The following is a 13,471-nucleotide window of genomic DNA, read 5'->3' on the forward strand; positions in this document are numbered from 1 at the left end:
TTTAAATTGCACCTGTCGCACCAAATTGTGATCTCAGCAATGTTGTTGTAAATCCTGAGCAGGCATGATTCTGTTTTGACTTACACCTCTGTAAATCAGGAATTCTAATATATTCACTAGAGTAAGCGAGAGGAGGGTCTAGCCCAATTACTCTGAATATACAGAAATTAGAATATGTCTCACCTTATACAGTTGAGTTGGATCGTCTCAAGATGATTATAATTTGGTAAAGGGCAATTAAATGAGTTTGTGTGACAAATAATCAATAGATAAGGTAGATTTAGCAAACGGAAGATTTTTTTATTGCCTTGTTTGTTTAGGCTTTGGTAATACTATACCTTCCTCAGGAGCCTAAAGAATTTTTCCCCCCAGTGGGTTGTATATGTTGACAGCATTGGGTCCAGGGGTATTTTGGCCCTGCATTTTTGAATGGTATGGAAGTTCCTTTCAGACACTGGTGCCTGCACCACTTTAAACTTGACTTTCAAATTTCATTCCCTTGTTTTTGTTTCTGATTTTATTAATAAACGTGGGTTATAGCCAACTGTTAAACAATAGTGGAGATCTGTATGAAAAGGAGATGCTAAGGGGGAATTGATGAGTCAGGGCCCTGACTGAGATAGGGATTGGCTCTGGGATTTTCAAATCTGTCTAGGAGCTTTAGATATACAACTCCCATTAATTTGAATTGTGACCATGTGTCTAAATCCCCTGGGTGGCTTTGAAATTCTCTTTTAGCAGCTTTACACCATATATGCTACGTCTCCATTTCAATATAAGCAGGGTCTGTAGAGACAGAAAGCTGTTACTAAACACAGGCTAGATTTGAAAGGCAGACCTTTAGGAGATGGTGAAAATTGCTACCCAAACATCAGCCTGTGTGAAATGGAATTGGTGGTCTCATTTCCAAATGGACACATGTGCACATCCTCAAAAAGTGTGGGCTTGATTCAGCCCAGGGGTATATGGGTTTCTGTTAGCAAACCCCAGCAGTGTAGCTCTATGGTGGGGAAAAGGTGCCCACAATCCTGCTCCACAGTGAGTGATTGTAAAGCAAGGAAGGGGCATGCCCAAGACATGCTAGTTCAGAGCAACCTCAAACCACAAAGTTCATATGGAGTTCTGGATGCAAATATAGGGCCAGATTATGCAACCCTCATTCATGCTGAGAAGTACTTTACTCATTGAGGAGTTCCACTTAAGTCAATGTGATTATTTGCAAAATATGTCAATGTGAGTAAAGCAGGCAGACCTAAATTTGTGCCTGCCACGTGGATAGGCAGAGGATCTCTGGCTCCAGGGCAGTCAGTCTGGAACCTTTGCTGACACTAAACCCACTTTTCAAGAGACACCACTCATGGTTGGGATTTGTGTTACCATTTATAGGAAATAGTTTCAATTCTTATTTTTTACAAACACCGAGACAAAACAAGATGCAAAAGGAACAATAAAGGAGGTGGTTCTTAGTACAGGTTTCACTGTATTTATATTTTCAAATAAAAAAATTCCACCTACATTAACTGAGCCCCCACAGTTCCTATTGAAATAGCTCTCCAGTAGGCAACACTTTCAGGTAGCCATTTGGTTTTCAAATACAGTTTTGTTTGACTGTTAGTTAGAACTTCTTTTATCTGGCAATTGATTTTTGCTGGTCCTTTGGATGTTGGCTTAAGAGAGAGAGAGTTCAGTGAGCATCAGATGAAAACAATCTTCAAAATTAGCTAGAAGTGGCCAGTTTTCAAAAGCTTTCCCCTTCTGCTCCCAGAATGATTGAGACACACAGCACTTTGATTAACTACTCCTGGTTGTTATCTAGTTCTCCTGAGGTAGGCGTTTCAAAAACTCCTTAAGGACAAAATAATAGCAAATTGCATCCAGGCAGCAGTTGAGGTTAGCCCAGCAGAGGCTGATCTGAACAAAAGAGTGTATGATTTGCTGAGGATTGCTTGTGATGACATCTTTTTTAACCAAATAATACAAGAAGAACATCACATGGAAAGGGGTGAAACAGACGACATATGTGGCTAGGTTTGCCATGACTATCTTCACTGATTTACTTGTGTCAGTAAGGGGATCGTCTGGCCTTCTGCTCCGTTTCAAGCATATGATGATCTGAACTGTGCAGAAGATCATTGCTATCATGCTGCCAAAAAACACAGTCTCCAAGGTGACAAGCGCAGCTGGGTTTTCCCATATTTTATCAGAGAAGCCATAGAAGCACGTAGTGTTTGTGCCATCATGGAATTGGTAAGTAAAAGAAGTTCCGGCCCAGACACCCACGCAGACGATGGAACAGACCATAGCAGCTTTCTTGGTGGATCTCAGGGAAATGGCCAAGAATGGATGTCGGATGGCAATATATCTGTCCACACATATACATGCAGAGATGAGAATGCTCCCATACATGTTCACAAAATAGAGGCTTTCCAGGAACAAGCAGAATGTAGACCCCAAGTTCCACTTGTTCTTGGAGTCGTAGGAAATGATTTTAAAAGGAAGGGTAAACAACAGTAAGGTATCCAGAGTAATAAGTGACACCAGGTAGATTGTTGATTCTGTCAGCTTCCTGATCTTACAAAAGGCAAACCACAAAGCCATCACATTGAACAGCAATCCCAGGACAAATGTGGGAATGTACACGGTTATCTGGAACAGCTGCACATACCTTTCGATGGAGCTATTTGCCATATCTCCAGTTTTACTGAAAAATAAGTCAACATACCCATGTTTACATTGAAGAAGTCAGAATATAGATTTTAGAGCCTGATCCAAAGCCACTTGAGGTCAGTGGAAAGACTCCCTTAATGAACATCATTTTATTTTAAATATGGGAACCACTGAGCATCTTACTCAGTGCTAGATCGTATCCAGTAGGCCCAATCCTGAATGGCATGGATCTACACTACCTCAGGGGAAGCTTGAGGGCAGACTGTGTCTTGGGGCAGCACAGACTCCTGGAGTTCAGTGGTGGGCAAAGTCCTCCGCCCTTAAAGATGGTGCCTCCGGTTGTCCCAGTATGCTTAGCTAACTCTGTAGTTTGGTGGAGATGGGGTCAAGTCCATGACCGCACTAACTCTTTGGAGTGATGCGAACCTGTGGTGGGTGATTGGAGAACCCTCCCTGTGTTCCCTAGATGTCAGGGACTGTAATTAGGACTAATCCTTGCACTAATCCTGAGAGAAATGGTCAGGAGATTTCAAGTGGGATAGTTTTGGTTGAAATTAACAACTCAGAAGCAAAATGAGAAATAAGAACATGTGTTTTTTAGCCACATGTTTGACTTACCATAGGCTATATATTACTCTCCGTATACGGCAGTCCAAGCTCCCAGGTGGAGACAGTGAATGTGTAGCAGATCCTTCCTCAACAAACAGGGTGTTAGAATCCACACCGGACTCTAACCACTGAGCTGCGGTGATGAAATATTCCACCGTTTCTTGGTGAATTGAAACTCCAGTTTGATTCAACACTCCCAGACTCTTCTGAAAACAGAGCTCTTGTTTGTCTCTCCAATTCCAGTCTCCTGCAGAAGCTGTTGTAAATGCAAACGTTTAATAACTTCCTGTCCTTTCTTCAGTAATTCAAAACAACCATTTCTTCTAACAAACTCTTTTTATTAGCTCCATGCCACTGCTTGACAAAGGTATGCGACTTCAATATCATCAAATGCTACCCAGAGATTGCTGCTTCCTCTACCCAATGCACTTCCAATATTACTTTGAGTTCAACACAGTGTCACCAATGCATTGTAAATAAAAGTGTTCCTGTACTTCAGACCAAGTTACTTCCCCAACATCTCACATGCCAGAGCACCACAACATGATTGGCTAGAGATTAAGATCAGCACAGAGGAAATTTACTTTGTTACATGCAATTTGTTCTATTAGCCTCTAGCAATTGCAGCTGGATTGGAAAGTGGAGCGGATGCTTGCAATTTACCCCAGCAAGAAGACATTATAATGTGACAAACTACTGTGTAAATCAATAATCAACATTAATTTAGAACTGAACAGCAGCACCTAAGACATATTTTATGTAATTAGTCAATGAGTTACAAACAGGCTTGTGTGTATGCAATGTATCATTCCTATAATAATATTACTGAGTGAAATTCAGAGGCATTCAGCCACCCAGCATGCCCTACTTAAGTCCAACTGAAATGTGCATACTGTCTCCCTGCACAGAGGGGAATTTCACCCAAGCTGCTTAAAGACACTATCCATTATTAACCATTGTTTTGCAGAAGACATGTTGGGCTAACATTTCAAAAGAACTCTGCACACAAGGCAATTTTAGGTTGTGAGCTCTTTTAAAAATCCAGTCCATAGACTCTATGGAAAATGGAGCTGGGTAAAATAGATAGAATTTTTATGACATTCTTCAACAGTTGGTTTGGCTCATTTTCACATCCTTGAAATATTTTGTGACAATTTGATGATCTCCCATTATGTATTTTATTGATTGCATATTGGCTTTTGTGCTAGCAGGAGGATTTAATGAAGAAATGATATGACCTCATCTCTGTTAGAATTACCATGAAATGCTGTTTCCTTCTGAGAGAAGCCCAATATGTGCAATAGTTATATCCTCAGCATGTATGTCAACTATCCGATCCCCACCCTTCAGCCTCAGAGGGTGTTCCCTTCCTCAGTATTTGATTAGCTAGTTGCTGAAACAAATTAGCCATAAATTTCAGGCACAGCTCCCTGTAGCTTGCTCCAGGCAGAACAGCTGTGTTGAAAAGTAGCCCACTGATGACAGTTATGCTGATGGTAAATCTGAAGCTAAGATCATGCTGATGAGTTTCCATGGTTCCACTGTCTATGAAGTCTCCCTTGCTTATAGAGGAAGGATCAGGAAAGGTCCCTTAGTTTTTAGAGTGCTTTGGGATCCTTCAGTATGAAAAAAAACTATGGAGCAGGATCTGACACCCATAGTAGGGTTGAGTTACACTTTTCTCCATGTATGGTCCTATTGATTTGAATGGGAAATGAGGATGTGAAAAACTGGCCCTATTTAAAAGTAAAGTCCATCTTGCACCTGTCACAGCAGATTGTGATCTCAGAAACATTGTAAATTACTGTAATCAGACGATGTTTCACCCTGTACAGCTGAGTTGGATCATCTCAAGATAATTATAATTTGGTAAAGGGCAATGTCATAAATAGAAAGAGAAGGGTAACCATCTTTCTGTATCTAGAACTATAAAATCCCTCCTGGCGAGAGGCAAAACCCTTTCACCTGTAAAGGGTTAAGAAGCTAAAATAACCTCACTGGCACCTGATCAAAATGACCAATGAGGAGACAAGATACTTTCAAAGCGAGGGGGAGGGCGGGAGGAAGGAAGGAAACAAAGGTTCTGTCTGTCTGTCTGTGTGATACTTTTTCTGGGACCAGATCAGGAATGCTCCTCAGAACTTCTGTTAAATTAGTAAGTAATCTAGCTAGAAATGCATTAGATTTTCTTTTGTTTAATGCCTGGTAAAATAGCTGTGCTGAATGGAATGTATATTCCTGTTTTTGTGTCTTTGTAATTTAAGGTTTTGCCTAGAGGGATTCTCTATGTTTTGAATCTGATTACCCTGTAAGGTATTTACCCTGTTGATTTTACAGAGGTGATTCTTTTACTTTTTCTTTATTTAAAATTCTTCTTTTAAGAACCTGATTGCTTTTTTCATTGTTCTTAAGATGCAAGGGTTTGGATTTGTGTTCACCTATGCAAATTGGTGAGGATTTTTGTCAAGCCTTCCCCAGGAAAGAGGATGTAGGGCTTGGGGGCATATTTTGGGGGGAAGACATCTCCAAGTGGGCTCTTTACCTGTTCTTTGTTTAACACACTTGGTGGTGGCAGCATAGGGTTCAAGGACAAGGCAAAGTTTGTACTTTGTACTTGAGGAAGTTTTTAACCTAAGCTGGTAAGAATAAGCTTACGGGGTCCTTCATGCAGGTCCACATGTCTGTACCCTAGAGTTCAGAGTGAGGAAGGAACCTTGACAGGCAATGAAATGAGTTTGCTAACTCCTGTGACAAATAATCAATAGATAAGATAGATTTAGCAAATGGAAGATTTTTTTTATTGCCTTGTTTGTTTAGGCTTTGGTAATACTATACCTTCCTCAGGAGCCTAAAGAATTTTTCCCCCCAGTGGGTTGTATATGTTGACAGCATTGGGTCCAGGGGTATTTTGGCCCTGCATTTTTGAATAGTATGGAAGTTCCTTTCAGACACTGGTGCCTGCACCACTTTAAACTTGACTTTCAAATTTCATTCCCTTGTTTTTGTTTCTGATTTTATTAATAAACGTGGGTTATAGCCAACTGTTAAACAATAGTGGAGATCTGTATGAAAAGGAGATGCTAAGGGGGAATTGATGAGTCAGGGCCCTGACTGAGATAGGGATTGGCTCTGGGATTTTCAAATCTGTCTAGGAGCTTTAGATATACAACTCCCATTAATTTGAATTGTGACCATGTGTCTAAATCCCCTGGGTGGCTTTGAAATTCTCTTTTAGCAGCTTTACACCATATATGCTACGTCTCCATTTCAATATAAGCAGGGTCTGTAGAGACAGAAAGCTGTTACTAAACACAGGCTAGATTTGAAAGGCAGACCTTTAGGAGATGGTGAAAATTGCTACCCAAACATCAGCCTGTGTGAAATGGAATTGGTGGTCTCATTTCCAAATGGACACATGTGCACATCCTCAAAAAGTGTGGGCTTGATTCAGCCCAGGGGTATATGGGTTTCTGTTAGCAAACCCCAGCAGTGTAGCTCTATGGTGGGGAAAAGGTGCCCACAATCCTGCTCCACAGTGAGTGATTGTAAAGCAAGGAAGGGGCATGCCCAAGACATGCTAGTTCAGAGCAACCTCAAACCACAAAGTTCATATGGAGTTCTGGATGCAAATATAGGGCCAGATTATGCAACCCTCATTCATGCTGAGAAGTACTTTACTCATTGAGGAGTTCCACTTAAGTCAATGTGATTATTTGCAAAATATGTCAATGTGAGTAAAGCAGGCAGACCTAAATTTGTGCCTGCCACGTGGATAGGCAGAGGATCTCTGGCTCCAGGGCAGTCAGTCTGGAACCTTTGCTGACACTAAACCCACTTTTCAAGAGACACCACTCATGGTTGGGATTTGTGTTACCATTTATAGGAAATAGTTTCAATTCTTATTTTTTACAAACACCGAGACAAAACAAGATGCAAAAGGAACAATAAAGGAGGTGGTTCTTAGTACAGGTTTCACTGTATTTATATTTTCAAATAAAAAAATTCCACCTACATTAACTGAGCCCCCACAGTTCCTATTGAAATAGCTCTCCAGTAGGCAACACTTTCAGGTAGCCATTTGGTTTTCAAATACAGTTTTGTTTGACTGTTAGTTAGAACTTCTTTTATCTGGCAATTGATTTTTGCTGGTCCTTTGGATGTTGGCTTAAGAGAGAGAGAGTTCAGTGAGCATCAGATGAAAACAATCTTCAAAATTAGCTAGAAGTGGCCAGTTTTCAAAAGCTTTCCCCTTCTGCTCCCAGAATGATTGAGACACACAGCACTTTGATTAACTACTCCTGGTTGTTATCTAGTTCTCCTGAGGTAGGCGTTTCAAAAACTCCTTAAGGACAAAATAATAGCAAATTGCATCCAGGCAGCAGTTGAGGTTAGCCCAGCAGAGGCTGATCTGAACAAAAGAGTGTATGATTTGCTGAGGATTGCTTGTGATGACATCTTTTTTAACCAAATAATACAAGAAGAACATCACATGGAAAGGGGTGAAACAGACGACATATGTGGCTAGGTTTGCCATGACTATCTTCACTGATTTACTTGTGTCAGTAAGGGGATCGTCTGGCCTTCTGCTCCGTTTCAAGCATATGATGATCTGAACTGTGCAGAAGATCATTGCTATCATGCTGCCAAAAAACACAGTCTCCAAGGTGACAAGCGCAGCTGGGTTTTCCCATATTTTATCAGAGAAGCCATAGAAGCACGTAGTGTTTGTGCCATCATGGAATTGGTAAGTAAAAGAAGTTCCGGCCCAGACACCCACGCAGACGATGGAACAGACCATAGCAGCTTTCTTGGTGGATCTCAGGGAAATGGCCAAGAATGGATGTCGGATGGCAATATATCTGTCCACACATATACATGCAGAGATGAGAATGCTCCCATACATGTTCACAAAATAGAGGCTTTCCAGGAACAAGCAGAATGTAGACCCCAAGTTCCACTTGTTCTTGGAGTCGTAGGAAATGATTTTAAAAGGAAGGGTAAACAACAGTAAGGTATCCAGAGTAATAAGTGACACCAGGTAGATTGTTGATTCTGTCAGCTTCCTGATCTTACAAAAGGCAAACCACAAAGCCATCACATTGAACAGCAATCCCAGGACAAATGTGGGAATGTACACGGTTATCTGGAACAGCTGCACATACCTTTCGATGGAGCTATTTGCCATATCTCCAGTTTTACTGAAAAATAAGTCAACATACCCATGTTTACATTGAAGAAGTCAGAATATAGATTTTAGAGCCTGATCCAAAGCCACTTGAGGTCAGTGGAAAGACTCCCTTAATGAACATCATTTTATTTTAAATATGGGAACCACTAAATCTCATTGGTCCCATTTAAACATGCATAGACCTTATACTGTCTCCCTGCACAGAGGGGAAATTTCATCCAAGCTGCTTAAAGACATTATCCATTATTAACCATTGTTTTGCAGAAGACATGTTGGGCTTGGTTTTCAAAAGAACTCTACACACAAGGCAGTGAGCTCTTTTGAAAATCCGGTCCATAGACTCTATGGAAAATAGAATTTTTATGACATTCTTCAACAGTTGGTTTGGCTCATTTTCACATCCTTGAAATATTTTGTGACATTTTGATGATCTCCCATTATGTATTTTATGGACCGCATATTGGCTTTTGTGGTAGCAGGTTGATTTAATTGAAATGTAAAAATCATCGTGGGATAGCTTGTGGTACCCTCACTCACACTGAGAAGTCCTTTACTATGCTATTGAATACTTGGGAAGTAAATTACAAGTTTTTATGAATAAGGGTATCACAAGGCAATCCTATGCAATATTCAATACTGCTGCTAAGTGAAAAATGTCTATCGTCATTTTTAGTTAGTTTCTTCAAGGCAGGCACTTGAATCTATTTAGTACTTGCAAGAAACTTTACACTGGGATTCTCAGAGATGAAAAGCATTAGCTAATGAATTATTCCAGGGTAATGAACATTGATGGAGCCATTTACCCAGCTGACTCTACAACTAATGAATATTTTTCATTAGATACAGTGTCTGGGAAATCCTGGATTCTATGTCCATGTCTATCCTAAATAAGACTCTTGTTGCTACCCTAGATCTACCCAGAGAAAATCCTGCTATTTTAGAAAGGGATTTTACACCAAAATCTGCTATGTTTCCACACAAAGAAAATGTTAAAATAAATGGCAAAAGAATAACTCCATTCATTCCTGAAAAGATACCCTTTTGCACTATGATCAAAGCAAAAATAGCTATGGTCTATTTAATTTACAGATGTAGTAGCAGAAACATTATTAGACATAAAAACAGTTGTTACAACAAGCTTAGTAAAATATACTGCATTCTATCTCCTTACCTCTTGGTTACCTCTGAAAGAAGTTATTAGCTTGTCTCCATTGAACTTGTAGATTTCTCTCTGGTTTAAGCAGGGGGTGTTAACTGCATACACTCAGGTATAAACTGAAAAAGTTAACTCCTTTATGCTTGCTGGGTTAGCTTTACTGTTTTGCATATTTTTCCCCCTTACAAATTTGAATTTTTTAATTTCTATTTCCTTTATTTGGTTGAAGGACTTCTTGGATGACACGGAAATGTGCACAGGGAGCTTTCCCATCCCTTGATGGCAGGGGCAAGGATGCTGATACCAAAGAGAATTTTTCTCTAACATGTCTTAGGTAAATAGGTTTTGACAAAACATCCCAAACAAACAGGAAAAGAGTATTAGAAGCTCTGAATGCACAATGTTTCAGCTCTCAGCCAGTTTTCATGTTGGTTGTATCTGCTAATCTAACTCCTTCTCTAATAGTCACAGATTCTTCCAGAGTAGATATTAAGACCTGAAATTTGAATTTAAAAACAAAAACAGGAAAAATCTTTTCAAAAGAATATTTTTATAATAAAAACAAAAGCCAAAAACCCCAACCCCCTCCTTCCCATATTTTACTCCTTCACTGGTAGCTTTTAAATTTTCTTTGACTGCCTAAAAATCACATATATGTCTAGAGCTCTGGATGGTTTTGATAACAAAACCAAAAGACACATGAAACACAGCTGGCTTCACTCTCTATGAAGACATTGTGTGTCAAAAGGTTCATGAACCTGAGCCTAGCTTTGAGCAAAACTAAATTTGGATGGTTTTGCATCAGAATATGGCAAAATATGCAGCTTCAACATAAAACGCAGGTGAAACTTGGTGTCTTCACCAGTAGCAGTGCTAGGATTTGGGACATGGGACTCAGATGTCTGGCTTGCTACATGGTTTAATGTGCAGATCTTATTGGTGTGAACATCATCATGAGAGCAGGGAAATTATGCTTTTGACAACCAAGATTGTAATAAAAAAATGCAACTATTGCCAAAGACCTTTTTTTGAGAGAACTTAATTTTAAAAAAGTTTTTTTAAAAATTCCCCCTTTCAGTAATGATCTGGCCCATAAAGGGGCATTATTCTAGCCTCTCCGCAAACTCCAAAGCCGCCTCAGTACTTTGAATGCCTACTAACCCCACCTCAAAGGCTCAGGTAAGCAAGCACTTTTCCATAGCTGCCAACATTACAAACATCTTTGAAGGGGCTGCTCTTCAGATAATCCAGGCCCTGAGCAGCCAGAGAATACACGCATATCCCAGTGAATTTTACTGTGTCTTTATGTGAATAGCATTTATCAAGGCCTCAGCATTATGCTATTTCTATATACCAACACAGCAAAACATAACTCTGTTACTCACAGCCCTCAACCCCACATGCAGCTTCATGTGTTTCCCCTTATTTCATTGTCTTGTGGTAAACCCCAACCAGCTGCAGATTCCCTTGGGTGTGTTCAGGGACTGGTGGTTGGCTTGCTTCCCCCTCTGGTCTTTTCAAGGGGCATGTCCTCTCTGGCATCTTTGAGCCAGGGTCTTACCCCTTCTCCTCCCCCTCCACTCTCACCCACATACTTGGGATTTCTCTAATCTCTCTCTTTGCCTTTGATTTTGCCAGTGAGTCAGGATCTAGAACTAATGAGCAGAAGTTTGGGACAGTTCCAGGCAAATTGTTACTGCTAGAAAGTGTGCGGTCCATGGCTAAGGGTACTCAAGAGCCAGGATGAAGATGTGAGACCCTTAGTCTGACTATGATGCCTTTCTTGTTATTGAGCTGCTCCACCAGGTGGCAAGAGGTCACACTGGGTGCTTAACATATTGTAGGAGTGGGATTTACTGCAGACAGCTGGCTGAGAAGGAGTTTGTAACAGCTGTAGACTATGACTGCACTACAGCTTAAGTCGACATAAATTATGTCACCCAGGGGTGTGAATTAGCCACTTTCTAATCACACAAAATGGAATACCCTAGCCCTTCCCCTTCCCTGAGGCCTTCCCCCTCTCACTACATTTCCCCTCCCTCGGTGGCTCACTCTCTCCCACACTCACTCACTTTCATTGGGCTGGGGCAGGGTGAGGGGGTGCGGGTTCTAACTGGGGGTGTGGGCTGCAGGGTGGGGCCAGAATTGAGGCATTAAGGGTGTGAGAGGGGGTGAGGAGTCCGGCTGGGGGGTGCAGGAGGGGGGTCCAGACTGGGGGATGGGGCTGAGGGATTTGGAGTGCGGGAGGGGGCTGTGGGTTGAGGCAGGGGGTTAGGGTGTGGGAGGGGATGCAGGCTCTGGGGTGGGGCTGGGGATGAGGGGTTTGGGGTGCAGGAGGGGGGTCTGGGTTTGGGGGGGCTCAGGGCTGGGGGTTGGGGCACACCTCAGGCAGCTTCTGTTCAGTGGTGCAGCGGAGCTAAAGCAGCTTCCCTGCCTGTACCGGCACCGCGCCGTGCCCTGGAAGCAGCCATCAGATCTGGCTCCGGTGGGGTGGGGTGTGGTGGTCAGCAAGCTCTGTGCCCTGCTCTCGCCTGTAGGCATCACCCCCCTAGCTCCCATTGGCCTCAATGTAAGTGGGGTTTCGGGTGGGTAGATTTGTGGTGTTCAGGATGTTGGACTATAGGACCTTTATGGAAACTGGTGGGATTGAATAAAGGCTGAGTATGTTGGTTTAGGCTTCTTGCTTTTCACACACAAAAATGTTTTTTGTCTGTGTTTTGTTTCCCTTCAGTAAAATATCTTTGGGAGAGGACCTTTTATTTTTCCCAGAGATGAACTCATAGAATCATAGAATATCAGGGTTGGAAAGGACCTCAGGGAGGTCATCTAGTCCAACCCCCTGCTCAAACCAGGACCAATCCCCAACTTAATCATCCCAGTCAGGGCTTTGTCAAGTCTGACCTTAAACTTCTAAGGAAGGAGATTCCATCACCTCCCTAGGTAATGCATTCCAGTGTTTCACCACCCTCCTAGTGAAAAAGTTTTTCCTAATATCCAACCTAAACCTCCCCCACTGCAATTTAAGACCATTACTCCTTGTTCTGTCATCTGCTACCACTGAGAACAGTCTAGATCCATCCTGTTTGGAACCCTCTTTCAGGTAGTTGAAAGCAGCTATTGAATCCTCCCTCATTCTTCTCTTCCGCAGACTAAACAATCCCAGTTCCCTCAGCCTCTCCTCATAAGTCATGTGTTCCAGTCCCCTAATCATTTTTGTTGCCCTCTGCTGGATGCTTTCCAATTTTTCCACATCCTTCTTGTAATGTGGAGCCCAAAACTGGACACGGTACTCCAGATGAGGCCTCACCAATGTCGAATAGAGGGGAACGATCACATCCCTCCATCTGCTGGCAATGCCCCTACTTATACAGCCCAAAATGCCATTGGTCTTCTTGGCAACAATGGCACACTGTTGACTCATATCCAGCTTCTCATAGGGTGGGGCCCTAGGTCCTTCTCTGCAGAACTGCTGCCTAGCCATTCGGTCCCTAGTCTGTAGCGGTGCATGGGATTCTTCCATCCTAAGTGCAGGACTCTGCACTTGTCCTTGTTGAACCTCATCAGATTTCTTTTGGCCCAATCCTCTAATTTGTCTAGGTCCCTCTGTATCCTATCCCTACCCTCCAGTGTGTCTACCTCTCCTCCCAGTTTAGTGTCATCTGCAAACTTGCTGAGGGTGCAATCCACACCATCCTCCAAATCATTTATGAAGATATTGAACACAACCGGCCCGAGGACCAACCCCTGGGGCAGTCCACTTGATACTGGCTGCCAACTAGACATGGAGCCATTGATCACTAGCCCGTGAGCCCGACAATCTAGCCAACTTTCTATCCACCTTATAGTCCATT

At 42.1% G+C, this 13,471-nt stretch overlaps 3 protein-coding genes across 3 annotated transcripts in view; all 3 read right to left on the reverse strand.

Annotated features, from left to right (window-relative positions):
• Positions 1–950: 950 nt before the first annotated feature.
• Positions 951–3,948, reverse strand: LOC119861390 (G-protein coupled receptor 55-like). Its single transcript, XM_038416476.2, has 2 exons — positions 3,286–3,948; positions 951–2,701 (listed from the first exon to the last, which is right to left on the reverse strand). The coding sequence occupies exon 2, from the start codon at positions 2,686–2,688 to the stop codon at positions 1,813–1,815; it is 876 nt and encodes a 291-aa protein (XP_038272404.1). The 5' UTR covers positions 2,689–2,701; positions 3,286–3,948; the 3' UTR covers positions 951–1,812.
• The window catches only part of LOC119861389 (G-protein coupled receptor 55-like), a 31,851-nt gene continuing 21,780 nt past the window's right edge, over positions 3,401–13,471 (reverse strand). Inside the window, exon 4 of the mRNA XM_038416475.2 lies at positions 3,401–3,532. The gene's annotated coding sequence lies outside the window, so the exon portion shown is untranslated. The remainder of the gene's footprint in view (positions 3,533–13,471) is intronic.
• LOC122455819 (G-protein coupled receptor 55-like) lies at positions 6,710–9,738 on the reverse strand. Its single transcript, XM_043492477.1, has 2 exons — positions 9,636–9,738; positions 6,710–8,474 (listed from the first exon to the last, which is right to left on the reverse strand). Exon 2 carries the CDS (start codon positions 8,459–8,461, stop codon positions 7,586–7,588), a length of 876 nt encoding a protein of 291 aa, XP_043348412.1. The 5' UTR covers positions 8,462–8,474; positions 9,636–9,738; the 3' UTR covers positions 6,710–7,585.

This window comes from Dermochelys coriacea, chromosome 9 (assembly GCF_009764565.3).
Source record: "Dermochelys coriacea isolate rDerCor1 chromosome 9, rDerCor1.pri.v4, whole genome shotgun sequence".
Classification (NCBI taxonomy): domain Eukaryota; kingdom Metazoa; phylum Chordata; order Testudines; family Dermochelyidae; genus Dermochelys; species Dermochelys coriacea.